The sequence below is a fragment of the Gambusia affinis genome, linkage group LG18, assembly GCF_019740435.1.
Source record: "Gambusia affinis linkage group LG18, SWU_Gaff_1.0, whole genome shotgun sequence".
NCBI lineage: Eukaryota > Metazoa > Chordata > Actinopteri > Cyprinodontiformes > Poeciliidae > Gambusia > Gambusia affinis.
In genome coordinates this window covers 17,720,132-17,747,603 of record NC_057885.1, presented here as the reverse complement: position 1 = coordinate 17,747,603, position 27,472 = coordinate 17,720,132, and the positions used below count along the sequence as shown (strand labels likewise).

Genomic DNA, 27,472 nt, shown 5'->3' with positions numbered 1-27,472 from the left:
TTACTTTTATGTACTTGGCCAATTAATACCCATTTTGATGTATCGTTGGTTTAGAATTTGCTTAACACAGTCATCGTCTGTGTCTGGAGGTTCTTAACGCACCGACTAAAGCAACATGTCTTGTGAAGCGCCACCAAACAATCCTATCAAGTCTATTGCCGGTGTGTTTTCCCTCCACTCAACCTTCCATTAATATGTTTGGATACAGCCCCCTGGACACCAACGTCTTTGGTGTTGTGTGTGGATTTGGCTGCAGACTGCCAAAGTTCTCCATTGTTGCGTACATAACTTTTATGTATTTAAATTGTTCTTTTAATTTTCAGAGACTTGAATTATTGTTATGTAGCTGTAATATGTTAATTTTTTTATGACATTTTAATTAGATGGTTAGCACGTTTCTGCAATAGGAATGTTCTTTAGCAGACCACAACAACATCTTTGCATTTAATTAAATTTATCTCACTCTCTAATCTTCACTTACGTAAATCTCGTTTATTACGGCAGCCGGGTTTGGCGCTCAGCATGGCACTATCAGTGGATTATCAAGTCAGAATGACTGGAAAGCTCGGTTTTTGCTTCAGACAAACCATTCAACCTTTTTTCCACTGCGTTTCCTACATGAGTTACACCTAAAGCGAACCTCGCATGTCGTGACGTTTTTTTTTCTCTGGCGGTTTCTTGCTTCAGTAAACTCGCTCTGCCATGTAGCATCCGGAAAGCAGTCGTGCAGTGTCTCCCTCTTCAACCATGGAAACCTGTAGTTCCCTCGCTGTTGCTGCGGCGGCCTCCCTCGAAATCTTCCTCACATGATTACCTGCTCAAAACAGACTTGTGTTTTGGCGCATTAGGTTTTTGCTTATACACTCTGAGGTCAAACCACCTACTTTTTTCTATCCTCTGTTTAGTGATGCTTTCCAGAAACTGAAAATCCTAAATTACTACTAAATGTTGTAAAATGTAAGTCCTGATACCTTGACATCCCTCTATGGTATCTAGGTTGTTCCTGTCTGATGTTTCTATCTTGTAACTTTGTGGTGTAGCTGTAGTCATGCAAACACTACGTAGTAAAAAAAAAAGAAACCTTACAAAGGCAACCTCATAGCAGAGGATGACTAAAAGGTTTATCAAATCTGATCTCAGTAATCTGCATACAAATATATATATATAAAAAAACAGTTTTATTAGTTGTGGTTGTCTGTGAAGATCAAGCACTTGGCAAGCAGTTTTTTGGAAACAGAAGCAAGAAAATCAGATGTTTTAGCAACACAAATATTGAAAATGGCCACGTTTTAGTTTCCGGCGTGTTAAAATGTCGTGAATGCATCACATTAGTAGTTGCCTGCATGATTTGTTTAATCCTAAATAACCAGCTTCACGACTTGTTTACTTAATGGATATTATTTAATTGGCATTTTCACAATAACATGTTTATAGAACAATATGTACTTGGTATGAGACACATTAGACTCCACAGACTCCAGACTAAAGATGAGATAAAAATATATTTTTTTAACAGGAGCACATTTGTATTTTTATTTTTTGCCTCGTCATCCTCCAAAATAAATCTAGCTCCAGCTTTTTTTTTGTCACAGTTCCGGTTGTTCTAAAATGTTTCATTATTGATTTAGAAATCAGTACATTTGGTCAAAAAGTAATTTTCTTGTTGTCATTTTCTAACTTATGAAGCTCCAGGGTCACACATTGTGATTACCAGCTATCTTAATATAATTTTTATTTTAGTGTGAAAGATTCAGAAGAAAATGTTTGTTGTGATCGTGAATCTTTGTGTGGCGAGAATCTCCCCATGCAAGCCACCGAACTTCTTCTACTGAACACGACTTATGATTGACATTTCTTTATATAAATCTTAAGCAGTGGGTTATGTTGAAGTGCCGTAGAGTTCTTAAAAGTGTTCCTTATTTATCGACATTACTTGAAAGACATGTTTTCTTCTCTACCATTTTGAAGAGTGGCTAAGAGAAATGAGGCCACTGTCATGTCATAGTTACTCTTGAAAGAAACAGGAAGTCGAGCATTTCTAATTAAATGTGTCTAGATTTATTTTAAAAAGTGAAATTATAAATAAGTTGCATTTATTTATTCAGAATTTTTAGTGGCATCACAAATCATAGCACTTGTGATTTTGCTAAGATATTTTCTTTTCACTTCTTGATAAATGTACTCAAACCAAAGGTTGAATTTTTAAAATATTTTTACACATCTTTACTATAAGTGCCAGGAAAGTACAGAACATAAACTTAGTTTTAAGACAAATCAATAAATGAATTTGTGGTGCAAACCCAATGTTGTCGTCAGTTGTTGTCCTGCTTGCTAACAGTCTCAGGACCAACGTTATCTTTTATAACATCGGCGTCTGACTGAAAGTTGCTGAGCATTACCTTGAAAATGAAGAGGCGGCTTTCTGCTCCCATAATTCACATATTCTTGGGCCTCTTAAAGTTAGTTGCTATTGGATCTTACTGATTGAAGCTACATTTTTAATTTACTAATTAGTGTTATAATGATTTCCTAACCTACAGTTTTTAAATGTTTGTGGGGAACTTAGTTGAGCCTGTCTTTAATGTTATTTATTTATTTTTTTTACATTTAAAGTAGCTGCCAGTTGGAATAAAGAAAGATCTATCAATCGAAACACAAATTTGAAACTACCATCTTTGCTTATAAAAATATAAAATTTGCTAAATCAAATAATACTCCGGAAGCACCAACATGATTGCAGATTCACCTTTCTGCTGTTTGACCTTTGTGACCTATATTTATTTACATGGTAGAAATCCAACATTCAGCCCTTTGAAACCACAGCCTGACTGAAGACAAATGGTCTTTGTGTTTCAGTCTCACACTTTAAATTGATCTTTCTGTATTGTTACCTTTGCTCTGTGCCTTACAATCAGAAGATTGTTTCCCATCTTTAATGCCTGTTAAGCTTCGCAAATCTTTTTTTTTTTTTTTTTTTTTTCCTGAAATGGACTCTGAAACTTTATTCAACATTTTTGGTGGATCTGATTGAGACTTTTTAACATTCCTTCGTACAAACTGCGTAAATTGATGTTTTAGTTATTTTTATGGCGTCATTTACGTCTACTAAGTCCGAACTAACATCGCCACACTTCGTGATAGCTGCTGCTGCTTCTCTCGTTCTGGCCTTTGTTGGCTCAGGAATCACAAATCTTGAGTGATGAAAGTCTTTAAACATCTTTGTGACTCTGAAGCATTGCAGAAATGTGCAAGCGGTGGAGTCTCTGAACATTTTCTGGTTTCTGACACAAAAGCTCTCGTCAAGCAAGCTGTTACATTACTTTTAGGCAGCTTTTCTTCTTTTTTTTTTTAAAGAAAGTTCGCTTTTGATTTTGATCTGAGGGAAGCTTCCACTCCTTTCCAAACCTTTGCTATGCCTTTTTGCATTTTATTTAAATTTGTTAATGCCTATTTGCACATATCGAGTTGAAACGTTTACTCCAAACTGCTGTGAAATGCATGGATAAACTCTGAGTGCATTATAATGTCAGTCTAGTCAAATATTGAGTAATCAGAAAATTGTTCAGATTTTTATTTAAACAGAAAGATTACCTTTTAAAAAGCAAATGAATACTTAATCTTATTATTTTAATACATTAACTGTATTTTACAAAATTATTTGTCTTTTCATGAAAAGTGGTTTGTAGTTTTGCTTCTGTATTTTTTTTAAAAACACTTTCAGGTGAAGTTACCGCGTTCTCGTTTCTTCCATTACACGTAGAACTTTAGTTTATTCCAAAAACATTGTTGTGTAGCCATGATGGCAGCTGGAAACTAAGCAAACATCAGTCATATGGGTCTTTTTGTGTCTTGTGTCTTTTTATAATGTCTTATTTGTTGTTTACAACTTTCATCCTCCATTCTGTTCCACTGTTCCCGGCAGTCACTGCTGCTTTTCTGAGAGACGGAAGAAAAACAAGACAGACGCGGACAAAATAAAAAAATTAGAGCCCAGAGAAATAAAAGAAAAAAGTCCAAAAGCGAGCGTCTCGTTCCCCCTCCTCTGCTCCCGCAGGTTTTTAAGTTGAATTTGAGAGAAAACCAGAAAACGTTTTCCCCCGTGCCGACTCCTCCGCACTCCCCCTTCCAACCTCTCACATCCTTTTCATTCACACATTTTTCATTCGACTCTTTTCTCAACGTTTGCCTGCTCATACAAATATGAGACTCATAGCAGGATGTGCTGAAACACGGCAGAAAATATTTCAGAAGACTCCCTGAACTCTTTCAGTTTGATTTTTAGACTTCGTAAAGCAATGATATCTGGAACTGATGCTTTTTTTAGTGTTCGTTTTACTGACAAATAACTATTTGGAGTGCTTAAATTCGCTGTCCTTTCTGCACCAAAATATTTTATTGGAATTCAAAAAGATCTAATTTAAAATGAACAAAATAAGAACAATTTTTTTGTGTGTCATGTTCTGGTAGTTTTGAGAAACCTTATGGTGGGTCGAGTTGCCATGCAGCATCAGAGACAAATTTTCTCTGCAATTGGAGGAAAATTGGATATTGCTTAGGCAGCGAATTGGGCATTCATAAACAATGAGACAGGAGGGGAAAAAAGAAAAAGGAGCAAATCTAGACAAACATGCACAACGTTTCTGAAATCAACAGCTTCAAAACATTCATTTTGCTGCCGCTGCAAAAATATCTGCAGCGAATTTCAGGTGCGCTGCCTGAACCGAAGCTCAAAACACACTCGGTTTCACATATGAACATGAAAGTGGTTCAAGCAGCCTCTTCACTTATACAAAAAATAAATTTATTCCATAATCATACTAGTGTGATGTTGATCAAAGCTGAATAAACTAAGAAAACAATCAGGCAAATGGGCCAGGATCTGACACATAAAGCTTTTTATTCTCTGTGACAAGAAATCATTCAGGTTTCCTTTACATCGTCTTTGCACAACACGTGGTGCAAGAGAGAAGCGCTCAAAACACTGCATTAAAAATATGCAATAGATAATTAAAAATGGACTAAGTTAATGTTAAAATAAGGCTGTAAATGCTGGTAAAAGTTAATGGTGAAAACTGTTCATTAATCTTGCAAGAGATTTGATGAATGTTTGGCATTCAGTCAAAAGGAGAGATGAGTATTTGGAGATGCACAGAAGTTGATAGGTGCAGATTTCCTCCAGGACTGAGAGGTTTGTGTACATTTTGTAACAAATTTCACTTATTCAAGTCAGTTTTGTTAAGATAGAAAGTTAATATTCATGTTTTTGAAGCTGTTGTTTCGTACTAGTTTGCAGGAGCGATCTACCTCAATCCAGGGAATAAAACCGGAATGGTCTGGAGAGATATTAAAAATTTACATATTTAAGAGAATGGCAAAAGTTAGTTTTCTGAGGAATTATGAAAAAGTATAATGTGAATCCATACAAATAGTTTTTTTAGTTGATGTTTGTAAATCCCTGTTGTTTGGGACAAAAGGGGCAGATATAAGATTTTTTTCTTCTTTCTGCTGCCTTTCATTTTATTGATTTGTGTATCTTCTCTATTTTATACAATTGTCTTTATTAATGAAATTAATAAATATCAAACAAACTCGTTGGACATTTTTCTCGACTGCAGCTTTTTGCAGCTAGGATTGCATCACTTCTCAAAGAAGCGTCATTAGAAATACATCAGGAGCAAGCAATTGTCTTTGCTTGTCAAAAAGGCATTTTGGGGTCCAGATTGACGGGCTAAGGCTGTAACTATGGAGGCCATCTTAACAAAATTAACACTAACTGTACATCTTATAAAAAATATAAACCTATTTATACGTTTTTACAGTGTTATAGATTTTAACATCGTTTTGTTCCCTCCAAAAGTAGTGTTATTGTTTATGTATCAAAACAATCACAAATCAGCATTGTATATAATATTATTATACATGTTATCTATATGCTCTGTTGTTTTTGCAGCAGTAGGAAAATAGTTTTGCTTTTCTGTTTTGAAAGAGCCAAATAGATTATATTAAATACTAAATGGTTACTATTATGATAGCATAGCAGCGCCGTAATGTTGTCCATCAGTTTGTAATTTAGTTGAAATTGTCACTAAAAAGAATTTGTTTTGTTTGTTTGTTTCTGGCAGGAAAAAAAACCAAACTGTGTTCATGATAGCTACCCATAAATATGTTAATACATCACACAACAAGAGAGCAAATTTGAATGATCTTCAACATTTTCTTCCTGAAAAAACTGGATATAAAATTCAATCTGATGCAGAGAAATGTGTTTGTACCTTGAAGGACTACATGTTACAGATGTGTAAACGTGTCTAACCTGATGACATATGCTAATATTGAGGTTATTCTGAATGCACCACATTATTATCTGTAACACATATTAATGATGAGGTTTTGTAGTCTCACTGAATAAATGACCTCAACATTAACAGTCACCTTTACGCCCACTCTGATGCTCAGACATCGAAACTGATTCAGTTTTGCAGTTCTCTGTGTCGGATTGTAAATAAGGAGAGGAGTAACACAGGTAGCTCTCTCTGGCTACCTGGGTTACGATTATAATGAGAGACAAAACTAGACAAGAATACTTTAAAAAGGCTTGTTAATTATCTTTACAAAAAAAAAAAAAGATGTGGGAAATATTTTTAGCAACAATCTGCACAGGCTTCATTCAGCTCAAGCAAGATAACAAGTGTTGTGTTTGTTAAAATGAATTATGTATCAAGAGAAATGTGTTAGATTGGAAACCCCAGCTTATAACCTTTGTTTATAAAGTTGGTAAAATAAGGCGTCAAATAAATTAGTTCACTTTTAGATTTTCTCCTCTGACCTACAGTATCTTTTACTATGTTTCTACAGGTGAATGCTGGCTTTTCTATTCGTTTTCTTAGCTAAACGTCTTTAGCGTCAAGTGTCTTATGCTGTCTTAGTGAGCTAAAGTTAGCGTATGATTCGTAGCCACTGGTTGAGCTCTGTCTCACTGTCTGAAAAACAGAGTTTGAAGCTTTGAACTTCAGTGTTGTTATCTACCCAAACAAGTTTTGAACTAATTTCAGGTGAATGGAAATGAAATGTACTTGGTTGGAAACAAATAAATTTCTGCTTACTTCAGATTCAGATCAGACTCTAAAAACACTTAGCTTCTTATTTTAATCGGTCAAACACCAAATGTACTTTAATATGGATTAATATTAAGGTATATTTGTGGAAACAGATTATCTCAATGCAGAAACTAGCAACTACAGTCTTCACTCTTAAAGGTTCAACCAATCAGTGCCAAGGAAAATAAATGCTGCTCTTGGATTGGCTGCTTTTCAAACGCCAGCCAAAAGAGAGAAGTAGCACAGAGCCAAGGTATTTCAGCTTCCCAAAATGCATTTTGTTTAGACTATTTTAGGCACAAATTGACCAGTTTTCCATGAATAACTTGCAGTTGTATTGAAATTTCTCTCATTTGCTTAAGTTATGTTGAAAAAAATCTTCTAAACAGAGAGAAACCACCAAAATAATGCATGCTTCTTCCATATGCACTAAAAGACTTTATCTTTTAAAGGCTTATTATTTAAATAATTTGTTTAAATAGCATCACTTTAATTCAAAATGTGATTTTAAAAATAGATCATCATATGCACAGCCTAAATGTATAAGGCCTAAAAGATGAAATTATTGAAATGAATTGAAGTGAAGGCTGTTTCATGTCGATGGAGACTTTTGCATGTGGGAACTTATATAGGTCTGCTTGTGTTGTTTGTTTTTCTGTCTGTTTCAAAGATCACTGTCTGGTTCACTCCTGAAACGGACAGCAATTTACTGAAGTATCATGAAATTCTCATGAAAAATATCGTGGCATAGTTTAAACCATGTTTAGGAGTTTAATTTCTTGAGTTTAATGCGGCCTTTGGAGGCTATCAGGAAAATATTTAACTGTGACACTGTTGCTAAAAATTGCGATGATGATATCAAAACCTCTTCTTACACATTGGCCACATCGCAGCCACAAAGATAAAGATTAGCTGTGAGCATTAAAGGCACAAATGACCACATATGTTATGAACGTACAATAATACTTCACTGTCAATCCGAAAGCTTTGAAGCAAGATTGTATTTATACAAAGCAGATCAGATCAGATACTTTGCAATAATTATAAAGTACTTTCTTTAGAGGAACCTGATATGTGAGCTGTTTGCATTGAAGCTGCAGCTCTCAGCCCTTCTTTACGGTTCATATTTATTCCTCAGTGGTGTGATAATACTTATGCATACCTAAAAATACATAAGGAAAGTTGTGCATACTTGTTCTGACTTTTACAGATTTCCTCAGCAAAGAGCATAGAATGAGATAACTTTGCTCAAGCTCACTGAAAAATGCATAAAAAACATAATCCATTTCTGTGCTGTTTGGCCATCAACCTTCTGGACCGGTACGCCGGCCAACCTGAGGGAGGGACTGAGATCGAGTTCTGATGTGTCTCTTGGAAGTTACTTCATAATTTTGGGCCTTTATGTTTGTATTTTTAATGAGATGATCCAAAATACTCCTCTCTAAATTACATAAATACAATAAATACAAATTTACAGCTTACATCCAACTTTGCAAAAACATTTTCCTTCCTTTAAATTTTTACATTTTACCTTCAGATAGTCTCTAGAAATAACATTTTTGCTGACTTTAGAGCTGTACTGATGGAGTTGCGTCTAAGACACTTTTTTTTTCTTTCTGTCTTTTCTCCGCATAATGAGTAATCGTGCAAGGCACTTGAAAGATGCAAGGATTTTTTTCATACAGCCCCCAAAATAACTGAAAAGAAGTGAGACCGGGACCAAGATTTTTGTTCACACTACATGCAAGACGAATGCTGCAACACTTACAGATGATTTGACAGTTAAAAAAGGAAAATCATAAAAAGATTTCTGTATATTTGAATGGGATGGGTTGAAACGTGTTCATCCTTTGACTTCCTCGTTTAGAGTGGCAGGCACGTCAATCGACGTTTCCATTAGAGGTCAACCTTTTTTAAAAATGTTCCCCCGTTTGTTACCACAATGTAAAATCAGAGCCAATAATTTGTGTTTTATTTGCTTTTTTCATTGCAAATCATTTTCTCTTAAACATCGGTGTACTTGAAGGCTGAAAAGTCACGTTGATGTGTCGTGTTTATGGATTAGCCTATTGAAAAGGGGACAATAATGTTGGAGATAGTTGCTCCAGCAACTTCTGCTGGTCAAAACTTGTTGCCAGTAAAGCTACTGGTGACTGGCTGAAGCTTGATGGTAAACTTGAATTCTGCTGATTGTCTTCTGCAAGTTGAAGCTGTTTGACACGAACATAAAGTACATGCTCAGGTGAGAGAACGCTGTTTAAAAAATATATGAATATATTAAATATGTGCGTAATTTAGTACCAGTTCACACTTAGCAAAGTTAATAAAAAAAAAATGTTTTAATGTTATTCAGAAATTAAGGATAATTGGCAGCGACCTTTGATCTGCACGCAGCAGAGATGATCAAATTAACACTTAATAAATTATGATTTATGTTTACAAAACAACTATAAAACGGAGGATTTCAGAGCAGCTCCATCATGCCTCATAAAGCAAAGAAGGAACAACGTTTAATCTGAAGAGTTGACAGCTAATATTTGAACTTCACCTAAGTTTTTTTTATTATTTAAAAGATAGTGTTAATCTATATGTGCAACCCTGGATAAGCGTCCCAACAATAGTAATAGAGAAAATTATTTTTATATATGCAATGGGAATTAAATAATGTTTTGTCATAATAAACTTAAATAAATGAAAAAATATATGAAGAAAACTGTTTTAGTAAATAAATAGTAAAATCTTATTTAGTTCTATTTTCATATTTATCTTTTAAATCAATTAATAAATAGAATATGTATTTTTTTATTGTATTAATATTTTAGATTTTTTTTCTTACTGTACAAGACATGAGGGCAGACTTTCAAAAACGGTGAACACATAAATGCCAAAAGTCTCCAGTTTGTCTGTAAACCTGCAGGTCTGACAAAGGTCACCAAATTCACTCCAGTACATCTGGACTCGCTGGTGGTTGAGCTTGAGGTTGACTGTGTAGGTGTTTAAAGGTTTTTCTCCGCTCGTTAAGGCTGACTTAACGAGTACAGAGAGACAACATGTTTACAGGTGCGTGCTGTGTGTGTGTGTGTGTGCGTGTGTGTGAGTGGGTGTGCGAGTGGGTGGGACCACTGGGTGCGTTAGAGGGTTCCCTGAACCTCATCGTTTGTCGCCGTCTTCTTCCTTCCTGTTTCGTTCTTTTTCACTTCCTGTCAGCTGACTCAGCCCGGGAGAGTCTTGATCTGGTAAACATCTGGTGCCTCTGCACACACACACACACACACAAAACGTTAAGTGTAATAAAGACATAGGGATGGAGAAATTACCCCCCAAATCATAGGATGTTTCACAGTGCTGAGAAAAGTCACTTAAATGCACAAATAATTTGCACCAAACTGGAAGTCGTCATCTTTTTTTTTTTTTTTTTTTTTGGTACTTTTATTTGGAAAGAAAGAGATTTTTTTGGTGCATCTTTGGGTCAATTTAGGAGGAAACCGAATAGCACATAGATTTGAAAAAAAAAACAAACCAAAGAAGAAGAAAGAGAGGACAACAAACGCTTGGTGAGAAAGAGAGACGCAGCGCTGTGGGGACGGGCAGATAGACGGAAAGATATAGAGAGATGGAGGTGGGGGCAGAGAGATAAAGATAGCTAAAAGGAGGGAGATCCGTCAGCGTTGTTTCCTCAGGATGTGGTTATCACGACAACGCAAAGGCAGTACAGGCAACATCACTACCCGCTGGTCCTCTTTGACACCTGCGACAATGTGTAAGTATGAAAGTCAGGGTGTGCGTGTGTTTCACTCTGACAAAAGAAAAAAAACGATGTGTGTGGCCTATGGTTGGTTTTCTATCCATTATGATGGGTGTGTGTGTGTGTGAAGACACACAAATAGGAAGGACTGAAGCTAAAGGTTGAAAATCACTTTAGACAGCGAAGAGCTGAGGACCCAGAGACGATGATGAGGACAGTGAGAAGGCGAGAACATGAACAACAGGAGGAGAACGTATGCGAAAAGGAAATTAAGCGCCAAGGACTGGTAAAGAGAAACAGCTCAGAATGTATACAGTTTATTTGTCTCTTCATCTCTTCATCTGACTTTGTTCTTTCTCTTTCTGACTCACTCAGTGTCCTATTTAGAACTGAATGTGGTTTCATAAGAGACAATGAAGAAAACGACAGCCAGGTACTAAAGAAGAAATGAGCAAATGTTTTAAATTTGACAGCTCAAAGATTTGTTTATATGGAAACGGCGTGAAGAAAATATTTAAATCAAGTTTTGCTGAATGGAAAATTATGTTTGTTAAAAAAGATTTTTGTTTTTCCCGCCGCATGACTTTATGTAAACAGCTACATTTAATTGACAATCATACCTAACTATCTGATTCTTTTTAGGTTTTTGAACTTCACTGTTTCGGCTTGAAAAAGAGCTGACAAAGCGTAAATACTCAAAGTGAAACCCTTTCTTTTAAATGCAATACCAACCATTTAGATAAATACATTTTACGCGTTTTCTCTGCAGCAGGAATCAAAATTTTGTAAATTTTTTTTGACACCTGCTATTAATGGTAGAAAAAAGCAAAACCATCCTTTTCAGTTGAACTTTGTGTGGTTTTAATTTTAAGTTTCCTTTCAGCCACCACAACCTGAAGTTTGACTAAAAACCTCCATCATGTCCTTTAAGTGCATAGATCTTTGCAGTGTGACTCTGCATCTGCTGCAGTCGGTTATCTTGAAACCACTTGAGTTCATATATTATTTTAAATCTCTCCCTCATTGGTTAGTTAAGCGTTTGGCCAGATGGTTTGATTTTTGCGCCCTCAGTTTCCATCACTAGCATGTTCTAAGACTCAACATCCTGCCTATTACCAGATACAAATTTGGGTATTTTTTGGTTTTGGTAAATGCAGGAAGTTTTCCTTTTTTAACTAGGGTTTAGTAATAATTTTCTGATTACTTCAGTTTGGCTCCAGATCCTGAATTGAAGCGTGGGAACTTTATGGGAAAGTTACTTCAGATGACTTGCGGTAGAAAGGAAGTACGCCGCTGTCATCTAATCTTTACCAGATTCTTTTAAAAATCACAACACAAAGGATAACTAAGCAAAGCTCAAGCAAACAATTTTGCGTGAAATTTCTCAAATCACAAAACCCCTAATCCACACATGCTAAATATGCAAATGGGATGTACTTTATTTTTTATTGACCGCAGACAGAGATTAATTTGGTTTATGTTTATACATGGTTTCTTGGATTTTCCAGAACACTATTGTTGTTGCTTTTAATATTTATTTAGTGGCTTTTTTGCTCATTTTGTATTGCTACATGTGTATTTCTGTAAAAACACAACAAACATTGGGAATGTTTTATGATACAGACGACAAAAACTACGTTTTCTTCAGATAGACTTTCAATCTTCTCTTTCAAAGCTACACGTAACTGAAAATAAGCTGTCAAAGAAGCATTTAAAAATCAACCGACGAGCTGCATCGTGGAGAACTAGAACTGGTCTTTTATCCACATAAAGTCTTTTTTTATATATCATTCTTCTTGTCCTGTGTGCATGATATCAAGTTTAATGAGTCAACATAGAAATCAGTGGGACTCCTTGCCGTCTTTTGTAGAAATAGGATACATAATGTCAATTTCACTCAATATTTGCTGGGAGTTCTGGTACAAGATAAAAAAGCTTTAAAATGAATTTATCTTCGATTGCAGTAGCAAAGAGTGAAACTTTTTGAGGAAATCCAAGCTTTTTCCATGTATACTTTTCTTTTGTTTATGTTGCCTAATGTGTGTTTCTGTTTACTTGGGGTGTAAATGAAACTATATTATTGTTGCTGTTGCATGCGTTCTAATTTTTATTAGAATAGAACAGATATATCTTTTATTGTCCAATAAATGATATCTCTTTTATTGGACAATTCATGTGCAACAGCAGCAGGTTAATGGTAGGTGGAAGCATGCAGATATAAAAATAGCAATAGGGGCACAATTACTGCATAAGGTTTACAGATGAGTGGAGTGATTTAAAAAAAGAGATGTACAAGAAGAACAGCTGCTGGGAGGAAGGATCTTTCATAACGCTTCTTTGTGCACATGGGATTCAGCAGTTTGCCATATTGGCGCATTGGGTGGGAGACCTTGTCCAGCAGTGATTTTTATTCTAACTACCGATTTCTTATGCCTAGATATTAACTGATTTATTTATATATACAGTCTTAATATTAATTAAAAGGTTTACAACTACGAGAACTGCAGTTTATTTTTGCAAACAAGCACTGGAGTGAAAAGTAAGTAAGGCTAAAGAAAATCTCCGCCTCACTGAAAGAAATGTATTTTAACTTAAAATAATGCTGCTGGAATAAAAGATTAACTTATTTAAATTTTTTTAAAATTCATTTCTTCCAATAAATATCGCACGTGAATTGTAAAAAGTGAATAAAGTCATAAAAATAATTTTTTTATGTCAAGTTACAAATCAGTGAAACGTGGTTAAGATTAGAAACTTCAATTTGTTTGAGCTTAATGAGTATTGCACAATGTAAGCTAACACTTTCGTTCAATCTGTACAAATCTTAATCCAAATATTCTAAATGACTGCGATGTCCTTCTGCTTAATAAATAATATTTGTATCATCAGGCATTTATGCAAAAACTCAAGTTGTAGAAAACTGATTTATGAGCATCTACTGACTCCGAGGGGACAGAGAAAAATATGTGTGATTTCCTACAAGAAATGTACAAATACATGTTTAAATCCAATAAATATCTGTATCCAGGGTAGTAACTAGTTACATTTACTTCAGTGACTTTTTGGGGAAAAAAATGTGCTTTTTCTTTTTCTGGAGTCATTTTACGTTGACGTATTGTTACTTTTAAGTGAGTAAAATTTCTGGATTTTCTACCCACTGTGAGAATTTTCACAAAGTGAAGAAGAAACTTGTACTAACCGAAAATTTAGCAGACACACGCCTGCAGTTTGTGTTAAAATGTCATAAGTCTTATATTGAAAGTAATTGATTTAGAAAAAATATATTTCTCTTGCCTGATTTTGTTTATTTGTAATTATAATGAATTATTTTTGGTTTGCTCTTTAAGGTACAAAAATGTGCACTTTTTGGGTCTGTCTGATTATGTAATTTTAAAATACTGAATGATTAATATTTTGATCAGTTATTACTTGATTAGGCTTTAATAAATACCTTTTTACTTTTACTTGAGTAAAAATACGTCGTTGAAGTAGTGCTACTCTTGCATGACTCTCCCTAAATTTCTCTGGTTATTCTGTGTTTCTTTCAGGTGTTCTAGCAAAACCAAGCACACTGTCACCATGGAGGGTCGCCCGTCCGCACAGTCCTTCTCCAACCTCCAGCATCATCGTCACCGTCCGACCTCTTTCCCCCTGGCCTTATCCGGCTTTCAGAGCCCTGATGACGGGTTCCCGTCCTCACATTCCGCCCAGGACTCCCACGACCAGTATGGAGGCAGAGAGGAGCAGTCCGCCGCCTCCTTCCTGACATCAAACACCTCATCTGGGGTGAGGAGGGCGAGCAGCGACAGTGACAGAGTCTTCCTCACCACCAGTGGGAGTAGCTTGGATGGAGATGCTGGTTTGGGAGGACATTTTGGTGGCGAGAACAGACTTGGCGGTCACTTTGACGACTCGTGGTACGGCAAAAAGGGGATCTGGGACGATGGGGAGAGTGGTGAAAGCGCTGCCGATGACTTCCACAGCAACACGAATGATGTGTTTTGCATGATGAACTGCGCTCCTGAAGAGGGAGACAGGTGGAGGATCAGGTCAAACTATAACAGTTATGGACAAGGTGAAGCCATTAGCAGCAGGGAGGTCGGCGCGAGCCACTTCGGTAAGCAAACTGCGTCCTACAACAGGACGGAGTCACAGCTGAGCGACCGATACCCAGGAGGAGAGGAAGATTACGGGTCCAGCTGCGGTTCGGGAGAGGATCAGCTTCAGCCGGCGGAAGCTGATGGGTCTTGGCTCACCGTGTCGCCAACAGGGGAGGCAGAGGTCGGCAGTCCGGCAGAGCGGAGGTGGAGAGGAGCGGCAGATGCCCACAGCTTGAGCTCGGGATCACCTGTAGGCATCATCACTCAGAAATTGGACTCTTTCTCTGACGCGTTCCTCCCCCAAAGAAGGAGACGATTCCAAATGCTTCCTGAAAGGGATTCTGGGCAAATTTGGGAGAATGGACTGGAATCAGTCAAGTTGAGGCATAGCTGCGCTTTCGACCAAGACACCTATCTTCACCCCTCCTCTTCCTCTTTGTCGTCTTCTTTCCCCTCCCCACCGTCGTCGTCTCACCTCATGTCTTCAGTTTTGAGTCCTCCACCCACTCCGCTGCCTCCTCCCTCCCAGTCGCCCTCCAAAGCAGACTCTCCGAGCGCACCGGGAGGGGCAGGACATGTGATCGCCCCGGGCGCAGAATCCCTGGGCGGACTTCAGTTTTTCCCTCCTCGCATTCAGTCTGCCGGGATGATCTGGAAGTTCCCCCTGCTGTCGCATTGCTTCCCGCAGCCGGCAGCCGACCAAAGCGACTCCAAGTGCGGCCTGAGGTCTTCTCAAGGTGACCAGGCTGGGAACGCTGCAGGTAGAACATACACCGGCATGCTTATAAAAATGTAGAAGAGCACGCACCAGGTCTAAATGAAAGGAGTTTACTCTTAGGTTAATACCCACATGTAAATTTACGGGACGTGTGGGTTTTTGTGGGTGTGCTTGTGAAGTTTCCCATTTCCCACATGCAAATCGCAGTTTCGCTTTTCATGTCTGACATTTTTTTTGTAAACTTCAGTTGAAAGTTGCATTTTTCCCTGCTTTTTAACACTTAAACATTTTGCATGTTTAGTGGAGTTAAATCAACTTTGTGCTGAGTTTGTTTCGTCCTTCCCAGAACTTGTGTTAAATCTTTCAGAATTATTTCAACAAGACATTGACTACTTCAAGTGTTAACATAACTACATTTTTTGTTGAAGTAACTCTGAAAGAGTCTAATTACCACTAGTTGTGAGAAGGACTAAATGGACTCATCCAAATTTGCTGTCCATTTGCGTCGCTATTGCTTCTAAAATTAGGCCAAGGACTTAAAAAAAACACTCAGTTGTTTTTTGGCAGTAAGTTTTTCGTTTTTGGGTATCTGGAAAGTAGTTTCACAAAGACTGGTAAGTGACATTCGACTGGAACTGCGACAGCCTAGCAACCCCAGCAGAGTCCAGCTGGTTACCTAGCAACCTGAGCTGAGTTCCAGTCGGTTACCTAGCAACCTGAGCTGAGTTCCAGCCGGTCACCTAGCAACCTGAGCTGAGTTCCAGCCTGTTACCTAGCAACCTGAGCTGAGTTCCAGCATGTTTTGTGGGCTGGTTTTATGCGACTACTTATCAGTGGCTGCTGATAAGTGTTTTGTTCAGACTGCTACTTTTCATACAGTTGTATAATTACTCATCTGTTTGCCGCCATTTTTATGTTGGAGTGTAAACTTTGAGGCCAGCAGCAGCTTATTTGAATTTAAAGTGACAAGAGTCCATAAAACAGCTCATTCTGAACTGAGCAGACTTTAAATAAATGTCATTATCTAATAATGATATTGGGCAAAAAATGAAATGAACATGTTTTGTAGCCAATAGACGTCTCCTAACCTGTTCAAGGAAGCATAATAGGTCAGTTTAAAATTTAAATGAGTGAATAGATCTGCTTCAGAGGGACAATGTTTCTCTAGCCTTGTTCTAATCCCTCCTTGTTTTTAAATTTGTGTCTTCAGCCACTTGTGACGTTCTCCAGTCTCCCGAACCGTCATCCCTCTCTTCTTCAACCCATCGCTCATCCCTCCATGCCACCAGTCCGTCCTCAAATGCTCCTTTCTCTCTTCCCTTTCACCCATCCTCCGGGAAGCATCACGAAACCACAGAAAATGCATCTCCTTACAAAGTGACCCAGAAAATAAAGACTGAACCAGTCAGTCTGGACCAACAGCATCATATCCAGGTACAGTACAGAGTTTAGTTTTTATCAGCACCAGTAAAAAACAATGAGAATGATTAAAAGAATTATTGGATTTTGTTTTTTATCTGTTTTCTAGTTTAGCTGCATAGGTAAAGGTTTTTCTTTATAGTGAGGATGCATTTGTAAAATTTGCTAATTTGTTTGTTCTCATTGGAAAATCAGAATCACTGGTTCTGATTTTCAGAATCCTACCCAGTTCACAGGGTAGGAAATTGTTTTGATGAAATGATGCAAAAATACATAAATAAGTAAATAATAAAACAAAATACGAATTTGAAAAAAACAAATCCAACTTCTGTATTTCTAGCAACCTAAATGATAATATTTGACTGACACGACTGAAATAATCAGTGTGATCCTTGAATTTGAGATTCTCCAGGTTTTATTATGGAAATACGGCTATAGTGACCAGCACAACTACAAATATCTGCTTTAGGTAGGCCAAGTGGAATATCAGCAACAAAGAATGGCATAGAACTAAACATGTTGTTCAAGAGGAAGCAGGTATGTGGAAAACAGAAAGAGGCCAAAGAAAGATCCCTGAGGAATGCCACATTGAGTTGTTTCAAACTTAACTTTTAAAAATTATTTTTTTCTGTTGTAATGAAGATCAACACATTTAGCCCAATCAAATAGGATTCTTTTGTCTTTCCCATTTTGAAGATGGCTAAAAGAATCAGTTATTTCTTGTTTCCCCACTAATTAAATTTACTCAAATTAAAAGTTGTATTTCTAAAAGCTCGAGTGTCAGATTATATTGCTCCAATAAAAAAAAAATTACTTTAGCTTATTGTTTTACTTTTTTACAGAAAATGCTAATTGTGGCAGGTAAAACCAGTACCAGGAGAATGAATAAAGTTTATGTTTTAAAGATTTCCTGTACTTGTTTTTGTGCAAACAGGCAGCACAGGAGTGGAGCAGCCCATTGTAGAAGCTGTCAGTTTGAATGCCTGCTGTTCAGTTGTTGAACAGAAAGCAAGGGATCAAAATTGTAACATGCCACTGCGATTGTTCAGTTTATCTTCAGAAACATGATCACAGATTGCAGTTTTAACATTTGCAGCCCATGTTTGCATATTGCTGTCATTTTTAATCAACTAAACCCTGTAAACGGGTTAGCAAGTAGGCAGGCGGCGCTCGCTGCACCTGGAGGAGCTTCAACTTTACTACTGATTCCAAAACCACAGCCTTATTTTTAGACGTGTTTAACAGATGAGGCTTGTAAATAAGGAGGATCGAGTGTGAAAGGTGGGATGTTGTTCCTGCCGTAGAACGAGGCTCATGTAGGCACATAACGGGAAGTTATCGCTGCTCTTCTAGAAGGAGGAAATGATTTTGTTTGTTCAGATGCTTCTAAGATAAGTTATCTTTCCTCTCTTGACCTAAATCTAACTTTACTCGGTTTGTTACATTTGCATGATTCCAAAAGAGGTACTAATAGTGAACTCCTTGTCTTTTTGTGCAGGAACAAGCTAAACCCGTCTACACTGGGAGGCCGTTTCCAAGTATCCTTCGCTCCAAAAGGGCTCAGAATCGGAGGCGCTACACTCCTCGGCCGCTTCTCAATCCTTCCCGCAGGGCCACAGGTCTCTTCTCGACCCTTTCATCTGTTCACCGCAGGGGGGAAGAAACAGCATGGGCCGAGGAGGGGGAGGAGATATGTGGGTTACCGTAAGTAAAGTACACAAACAGGCCTTTCTGCTTTACAAAAGATCACGCCTGGTTTTCTAGCTGAAGAGGCGCAGCGACAGACAAGACAAATTGTCTTGTATTTAGGCCTGTTGCAATAGATTTATTGTGAATAAATAATGATAATTTAAGAGAAACTCAGTTATTTAGATTTGCGTGATTTATTGTTTTTCTCTTTTTATCTAAAACTGGATGACAGATGTCTTCAGTCTGGTGCTTTGGACTCAATTAGCTCATGTTTAAAAGAATAATTATGTTTACAGAGACTTCATGATTCATTTTATATTTTTGTCTTCGTTGTTTTGTTTATTTATTTTGGATATTTCCAGTTCCAGTGTTAAATGTTTTTTAGAATGCAATGTTTCTTGATGGTGCATTATTATGCCATTACTATTATATTACTTGACAATTGTCTCAAACCAACAATGTTATCATTTATTGCAATAATTTAAGAAAAAAATTATTATCCAGTAAAACTTGTAGTCATGACAGGTCCATTAGTATAAAAACATAATACAGTAACCAATTAGGAAACAAGCAACAAATATCACATTTTCTCAAAAGCCATCTCCAAAGTCATCAAAAATTATGATCCATTTTTCTTTAATGTTTTTAATGTTGTAGAAGTGATAGAAGGCTGACTTTGTGACTGCCTTTATGCGGTTCTGAAAGTTCAGAGGTCACTAGTTTGGTTTTTTCTTCTCAGATATGTCAACGTGGGTCCAGACTTCCAAGCCGATCTTCCTCCTTGCGTTGGGGACGGTGAGTGTTCGGCTTCCTGGATCTCGGAGGAAGACTCCCCTCCAGAGCAGCTGGTGTGGAAACCCTGGGATGAGCTGCAGGAGAGCGCTAGCATTCAGTGCCACGGTGAGCTACAACACCTGCTGGTCAACTTTTATTTAACCCTGAATGAAGCCCCAGTTTGAATGGAGTTTACATTTTAATTCTTTATTTGTGTTTTATCTATAGTGGAGAAGCTGCTGTCTATGTGCAGTTCCAGCTGCCTACCAGGAGGGGGCAGTAACACAGAGCTAGCGCTGCACTGTCTCTACTACTGCAAGGGGAACACGATGGTAAGAACAGATGGTTTTATTGTCTCACTGGGGATTTTTTTGTATTTAAAGGTTTTACCCATTTTATCCTTCTTTTTGAATCGTTCCTAAGCTCTGTGCATCTTTTCCTTTTATTAATTTCCTTTTGTTTGTTCTGCAGGCTGCTTTGGAGATGCTGCTGTTTTCACAGCCCTCACCAGTAGCAGACTACCACTACTCAGGTAAACTCTCAGTCTCCCTCTTCATGTCAGCACTTCAGCTAAATTAACCTTTTATTGCAATTCCATAAGTGTAAACTTTAAGACATCAAATGTTTGAGTTTAGTTTTTGAAGAAATTTAGCACACAGAAACATATATATTTTTTACAAACTAGTGATAAAGGTTTTGGCATTCCCTAAAAATAATTAACAATACTTGACTTTCTATTTTCTAAATGTGTACGTTTGACATGATGGACTCTTAGCCACTCTTCAGTATGGGAAAGACAAGAAAACATTTGTTTTTCAAGCAAGTGAAATTGTTGTTTATTTTTCTAATTCTACAAGAAAACTACCTACTGCTAAACCCTTATCAACAGTCAGAGTGCATTTATGTTTTATGTACTTGGCTAAGTCTTATACTTAGACATTTAAGTAAAAAAACTTATAAAGAATTATATTTTGAGATTCCTATAGTGTTTTATCTTCAACTATACAGTAGCTACCAAAAGGTCTCTTACCACCTGACTCTTTGCACAATTAATTATGTTACAACCAAAATCTCTGGTGTATTTAAATATGTTTATATCTATTCCAGGTTTGTTTAATTTACCTTTAAAACTGGTGTTTTTACCTCAAACCACCGTCTAGATTTAGCCTCATCAAAGACCGTAGACGTCAGGCTTGATTTCTTGAACCATGCCAACTCTTTAACCAGATATTTAGGCTTTGTTCAGACAGAAGGTAAACCTGTCTTTCCTGTTTTTCTACCAAAAAAACAGGAAAGACTTACCAGAACAAGTTAAGGTGAGCAAAACTTTCCTGAAGCATCGCCAACAGCTATGAGAATTGGTATGCATGTGAAAAAGAGGCACCCGTTTCTGCAGCTTGTACAGTAGAAGTCATTGTTGTAGGCTGAATTTACTCCCACTTACATCCAATCCTCTCACCCGTTTAATCCCACAAGGAGCCCAGAACAAAGCAGACATTGTTGTGTGTCAATCAGGTGAGTATTTTCCCTGTAAGTAAGAGTTGAACGGCACATTTTCAGCTCCGTACAGAAACAGCTTGTTGGTGTTTAGACATCTCAAGTTCCTGAGAGATTTACTGACCGCCGTCTGTTTAGGAAAAAGTCTAAAAAAAAGTCTTCAAGCAGCTGTTACATTAAACTTATGAAATTATATCTTTGTGTGTTTCTCCACACAGCAGGGAATCACGGCTGCATCCCAGCAGGTCATGCATGATAGTATGACCTTGTGGTATTTATTTTCATTGTTTCTCCGGCCCTGTGTCCCCTCCCCCCTTTCTCTCTATAGGCTGTGATTTCTGGACAGAAACAGAGAAGAATCTCTTCCATGGGGCTTTAGGGACAAATGGAAAAGACTTTCCACTCATTGAGAAGACGGTAAATCAATGACACTAATATTCTTTACAAGAGCTGGACAATAAATCAATAACAACATGTCACAATGTAAATATGATTAATACATAAAACATCTGATAGAATTTAATATTTAAAATATATAGAATATTTATTGCAATGCACGGCATGCTGGGAGATGTAGGCAGAAGAAAGTATTCAGCTGTTCAGCCTCTCAAGGCCAATTAAACAATAAATGGTTGGTGAAACTCCCAATTAATTTTTTTTTTGTAAATTTCTTAGATTAATCTCAAAATTTCTGAGTTTTTTTCTAGAAACGTTTTGACTTTTGGAACTCAAGAAATGTTCTTCTTTCTAGAAAATTTCAGGGATTAGTTTAAAAAGTTTTAAGGTGGAAATTAACTTTTTATTTATTGCCGTCACAAATACGATGCACAATTGGAGGGTGTTGTATAAAAGGAAAATAAAAAACCCATTTTCATTTCAGAACTAAATGTAACTTTGTGCTCATCATTTTTTGGATTTGTACTCCTTTTTCTTCTGGCTGTGGGTTTTGTTTTTCATGCCCGTACTTGTTCAGGTGTGAATGATTCAGCATTTTGCTAACAGCACAGCAGGTCGTTTAGCTGGAGAGAAAACTTCTGTTAAACACCGAATTTCAATCAGAGTCTGACAACATGGACACTCTGCCGCTGCGTGTTGCAGGTGAGGACAAAGACGGTGTCACAGTGCGTGGAGTTTTACTACCTGAGCAAAAAGCTGATGGACAAACAGAAGAAACAAAAAGAGGAGGAGATCAGAGAGGCACAGGAGGAGCTGCAGAAATGCGTAAGAAACAAACTCTTGTAATAATGGTTTTGCCTGGAGCATTCAGAAACTGAGTGAAGTGGTTTATGATTATGCAACGTAGCGAGTCAGTCGGAGCTTTCCAGCTCATAAGTTGTCGTGTTTCACAGATGACGCCCATCTCCCAGCCACTGGAGAGGCCGTTTGCTCTGGAAGAGGCGGTTCCTGTTCCTACACTGGCCAGCTTCTTCCCCTGCAAGCTGTGTGGCAAGTGAGTAGCACCAGCTTTATTACACTGCAAAAATTCAAATCTTACCAACGATTTTTGTCTAGTTAACAGTGCAAATATTTCAGTACACTTGAAATACAACAAAGCTAATTTACAAGTAACTTTTTTACCAAGATGTAAGCGGTTGTTTTAAGTTAATAATTTCTTAATATTGAACAAAAGATACTAGTTTCACTAGTTATAACTTATAACATCAGAGGAACTTTCAGAGAGTACTTTTTAAAACCAATATTAGGAAAATATTTACTTAAAATTGACTTATTATGCTTCCATGAACAGATTACGATATACAAAGGTAAGGTAATTTTATTTATGTAGCACATTTTCAGCAACAAGGCAATACAACGTGCTTTACAGGATTTAAAAGGAAATACAAACAAAAGGAAAGAGCAAAAGAAAACGTTAATAATGTTGATCCAAAGTAAATAAACTAGATACTCCGATTCGGGGTTGGTAGATAAGTATAAGTAAGAATCTTCTGGTCTAATTCCTTTTCTGAGTTAGGAGGAGTCTAAAAAGTCGTTGCTAAGGTGGGTTTTCTGGGTTCTAAAACATGTTCATCATATTTTTTTGCACAAAATCATTGTTAGATAATGAGATTTTTGTCTGGTCAGTTCTATTTTGAGCTGTTTTAGAGTATCCTGTAACTTTATATCCAGTAAAACCAAAGGCTTGGAACTCTGCTGGGGTTGCTGGGTAACGGGCTGGAACTCTGCTGGGGTTGCTAGGTAATGGGCTGGAACTCTGCTGGGGTTGCTAGGTAACGGGCTGGTTTCTCAGGGTTACTATTTACTTATTTATTTCCTTTATTTAACCATGTAAACCCCGTTGAGATCTAGATCTCATTTTCAAGAGGGACCTGGGCAGAAGTCTGCAATACACAGCAACCTGGTTGCCTTTTTTTTTTTTTTGACAAAATAAATCCAATTTATGTAGTCAAAAATAAATTGACAAAATAGTTCTGATATCTTGAGTTCAGACTGGAGCTGATTCCAGGCTGAAGGAGCCAAAACACTGAATGCTTGTTTCCCCCTTTCAGGTCGAACACGTGAAACTTGCAAAAGAAAAATGTTATTTGAGCGTAAAGAATGGGAAATATCACATCTATGCAAGAGAGAGCTAAAGAATGCTGGAGCCAAGCCGAGTAGAGATTTATAAATCAGGATTATTTCTCTGTATGCTTAAAGGAAGCCATTCGGCTTTTGCATACAACTCACAATGATGTATAAAATGTCTGCTACTATGTGAGAGGCAAGGCCTGCTGATTTGTGAAATTATATTCAGGAGGTTTCTGAAACGGGTCATTTTCCAGATACAAAAAACAAACTTTTAATCAAAAACTGGTTATGTTTTTTTTATTTTATTGCTTAGGCTGTTTTTAGAAGTGGTTGAGACCCAGATGTAAGTCCAGATGTAAGTTCCCCTTTAAATAACTCGTAATTTTTGCTGAAAAGTTATTTGTATGTTTGTTTTGTCTTATTTCAAGCGTACTGAAAACCGGACAAATATACTTGGTCAGTTTGTGTTTTTGCCGTTTAAAAGAAGCTGCCAATACAAAACCCCTGCCTTTGCCTTCAGGGCGAGCCCAACACATGGTTTAGATTTATTTTAAATCTTCTGTGTCCTCCCTTTTCTCCAGAATGTTCTATAAAATCAAATCCAGGAATGCTCACATGAAGATCCACCGGCAGCCTCAGGAGGACTGGACCGACAGGCGGCTGCAGCACCAGCTCCTCACGCAGCGTCTCGCCCTCAGCCGCTCCGCCAGCCTCATCCCCAGCCCAGGAAGTAGCCTGCTCCCACCCCAGGCCTCTCCAGCCATGCCGTTTTCCACCCAGGGCCTCGCCGCAAACGGCAACAGCAACCCTGACAGCGTCCACAACGTCATGACCAACAGCGGCGCCGTCAATCCTAACCAGCTCCTGGATCCGTGCTCAGGTGTGACTTTTAGCAACATCACTCCTACAAACTCCCATCTGATCGCCATGAACAGTATCGATGCGTGTGATTCAAGTCGAAAAGACCCGAGCGCAACTTTCCACCAGCCGTGGAGCTCTTTTGGACTCCTTCTTCCAGACATGTCTTCTTTTTATTGCCTCCCAGACGGGAAGGAGGAGATGGGAGCCGGACTGGGGGAGGGGAAAGAAGCCCTCAGCTGGCAGTAGCATTACTTCCAAAACTCTGATTATCTCTCAAACTTAGTGCTTCATTCAACCTCATTTTTTATTCAAACTTCTTTTTACTTAAAAACAAACAAACAAAAAAACATTTTAATAACTAAATGTTGGGATTTTGTTGTAAATTTTGTCCTCAAATTTGTTACATATTTAAGTCATTGTCATTCATCTGAGATTTTAATAAAAATGTGACCTCATTATTTCTTCTTTTACGTTTTTTTGGCTCATTTATGTCGACAGGACGTGAAACAATAGCAGGGATCCGAATGAATGAACAATGTTTTCAGTGTTCATGGAACCACATAATGGGCCAATACTGACACCAATACTGACACCAATATTGACACCAATACTGACACCCATATTGACAATAGCACAGTTTCATTGCATAAAACGTGGTTTTGTTATTGTTGCGTAAAAGCATTTTCTTCTCCTGGATTACCGGGCGCACATTTCTGCTCTTGCTGAACTGTTGCAAGACACTCTGTGTTCTTTGACCTTATCTTTCTAAGGGTTACATCTGAGATAGTGATAACTGTGTTTGCATAGATTCATGATTTGTGCCCAGATGTGCATGTATGCAGATAAAAGTAGACCCTCCCTCTGACAAAAGTCCAACAGTTTGCCTGCCCTCCGTTCATTCAGTTTCTAACGGTGCACCTCCCACTGAACACTGCAAAAACACAGAATCTTACCAAGAAGTTTTAGTCTTATTTCTACTTCAAATATCTTAATATATTTAACCCTCCTGTTGTCCTAAAATAACATTTAGTGGATCTTTGGGGAGTTTTAACACAGTGGCGGGTCATTTTGACCCGAGGTCAACAGGACGGTTAAATAAGGTTAAACTTATATATAGAATCTTGTTTTAAATTCATAATTCATTGTCAGATTATTTTAATAACGAGGAAAAAATGACTCCTTTTTTTTAACCAATATTAAGGAATTAAAGACTTAAAACAAGATCAAATTTCTTATTGAAAAAATATATGTAAGTTAGTTTTGTCTCATTTCAAGTGCACTAAAAACTAGACAAACGTACTTGGTAAGATTGAGTTTTTCTGCAGCTTTCAGAGAACGAATCAAGTGCTGATGCCTTTATTCTAAAGCTAAATCCTGTGTTCACTTAATCACAAATGCCGATTTTTGCATTAAAATGAAGCGATAGCTACCAATCTCTTGTGAACACAAAAGTAGGAGAAAACTCAGTGAAACGACAGCAGCAGAGTTCAGTGTTGGCCTTTTCTGACAGACAGAGGGGGGCTGCATTTAGCAGAAGAGAGGGAATCCAGAGAGAGAATGAACAGAGAGGTTACTGAGCAGTTGGCATTCACCTTTTCAAAGGGAGCAACTTTCTGCCAACTGACTGAGCATGTGCCCCAAAAGCCCAATCCCAGCGTCTCCCATGTGTTGCTCTCCCATTTTCCCCAGAACAGGGCGGTGACAGTGAATAAAACCTGCTTGCTTAATCGGGTTACTGTTGTGACATGCATAGAGATGAAGCTCCACAGTGGATCTGAAACAAAAACATGGGGTAGTGTAAGAGAAAATAAAACATTGTTGGACATGTTATGGAGAGAAAATATATTTTTATTCACCTTTAAATCTGCGAAGTTTAAATGTTACACTTCATATTAAAGCTGCAGTATGTAACTTTTATTAACAATTTTTACTTGTTTGTAATAATTGTCACTATGTTGTGAGAGGATAATATGAGACCGATAAAATGTGAAGTGATAGATCTTTTGGATCCCTGTGCTGCTATGGCTCTCTGAAAAAATGCACCAACCAAAACCAATCAATCAGAGCCAGGAGGGTCTTGGTGTTGTCAATCAATCTGATGTACTCGCTGCTCAATGTGCCACTGGCATAAAAACAACTTAATGTTACACCAAAACTGTTTATCTGCTAACTAGCCTTAGCATTTGTGGTAGGTTATGCTAGCTGCAGTGTAGCAGAGAGCAATGGGTATACGAGGGAAGAAGGGATGAGCAGCACCACACAGAAGGTGATTGACAGTGTTAGGATCTTCCTCCTGCCTTTGATTGTTTCTAGAAGGCAGAAAACCTTGATGTTTTACAGATTACACGGTGACAATTTTAACAAATATGTAAAAATATATATCTTATTAAACATTTCATACTGCAGCTTTAAGCTGTGTTGTATTTTATTTGTTTCTTCTCATGATGATTTGCTCATCGTTTCATAGTAAACCTGTTTGGATTAGCTCAGGGTAGATACTGGCATTCAGATATGTGCCTGTAATCCTGTCAGCATGACAGAAGCACAAATTGGACGGATTAATGGCGTTAAGATTACCATCATCTTTTCTTTCTGAACTCCTGTTCAACAAGTCCTGCAGAATATTTTTCACAATCATCGAGAGGCTAAAAAAGGGGAATGTGGCTGGAAAGCTGGTTATCTCTCCTTTGCATTGATGCGTTAAAAGTCCGTTTTGATTGCGGATTAAAAAAAGCTAAACCTGGTTGCCTACAAACCCCAGTTTCACTTTGAAAACTTTCCAAAGTGAAAACCCCAGTTTTCACTTGGAGGTGAACTCTGGTGTCGTTTGAACGCGTACAAACGCCAACCGGTCTGGAGACAGCACCAGAAGCAGGAAGTGGACTACAGTGCAGGGCATTCTGGGTAAATACAACCTAAACATACGCGCTAGCATATCGCTAGTGGGGAACTCATATTCTTTTACCAAAATAAAATCCGCACTAATCCATTTTTGTTGACATTTCGCAAAGAAGAAAGTTGAACACTTGTCTTCTTCAGGCGGTTT

The 27,472-nt window shown here is 37.7% G+C and overlaps 1 protein-coding gene across 5 annotated transcripts in view; it reads left to right on the top strand.

The window, feature by feature from the left end:
- LOC122820293 (transcriptional-regulating factor 1-like) overlaps positions 1–24,884 on the top strand; it is a 31,054-nt gene extending 6,170 nt beyond the window's left edge. The window contains exons 1-12 of one of the 5 annotated variants that reach the window (XM_044097604.1): positions 10,810–10,857; positions 11,020–11,128; positions 14,391–15,703; positions 16,871–17,094; positions 18,578–18,783; positions 19,508–19,668; positions 19,771–19,874; positions 20,014–20,074; positions 21,368–21,456; positions 22,138–22,260; positions 22,389–22,489; positions 24,147–24,872. In XM_044097604.1, coding sequence (XP_043953539.1) covers positions 11,076–11,128; positions 14,391–15,703; positions 16,871–17,094; positions 18,578–18,783; positions 19,508–19,668; positions 19,771–19,874; positions 20,014–20,074; positions 21,368–21,456; positions 22,138–22,260; positions 22,389–22,489; positions 24,147–24,672 — 2,961 coding nt within the window. In that variant the 5' untranslated portion in view covers positions 10,810–10,857; positions 11,020–11,075 and the 3' untranslated portion in view covers positions 24,673–24,872. Of the gene's footprint in view, positions 1–10,809; positions 10,858–11,019; positions 11,129–11,217; positions 11,276–14,390; positions 15,704–16,870; positions 17,095–18,577; positions 18,784–19,507; positions 19,669–19,770; positions 19,875–20,013; positions 20,075–21,367; positions 21,457–22,137; positions 22,261–22,388; positions 22,490–24,146 lie in introns of those variants that run through there. The other 4 variants (XM_044097605.1, XM_044097603.1, XM_044097602.1 and 1 more) reach the window with 4 other exon arrangements.
- The last annotated feature ends 2,588 nt before the right edge of the window (positions 24,885–27,472 follow it).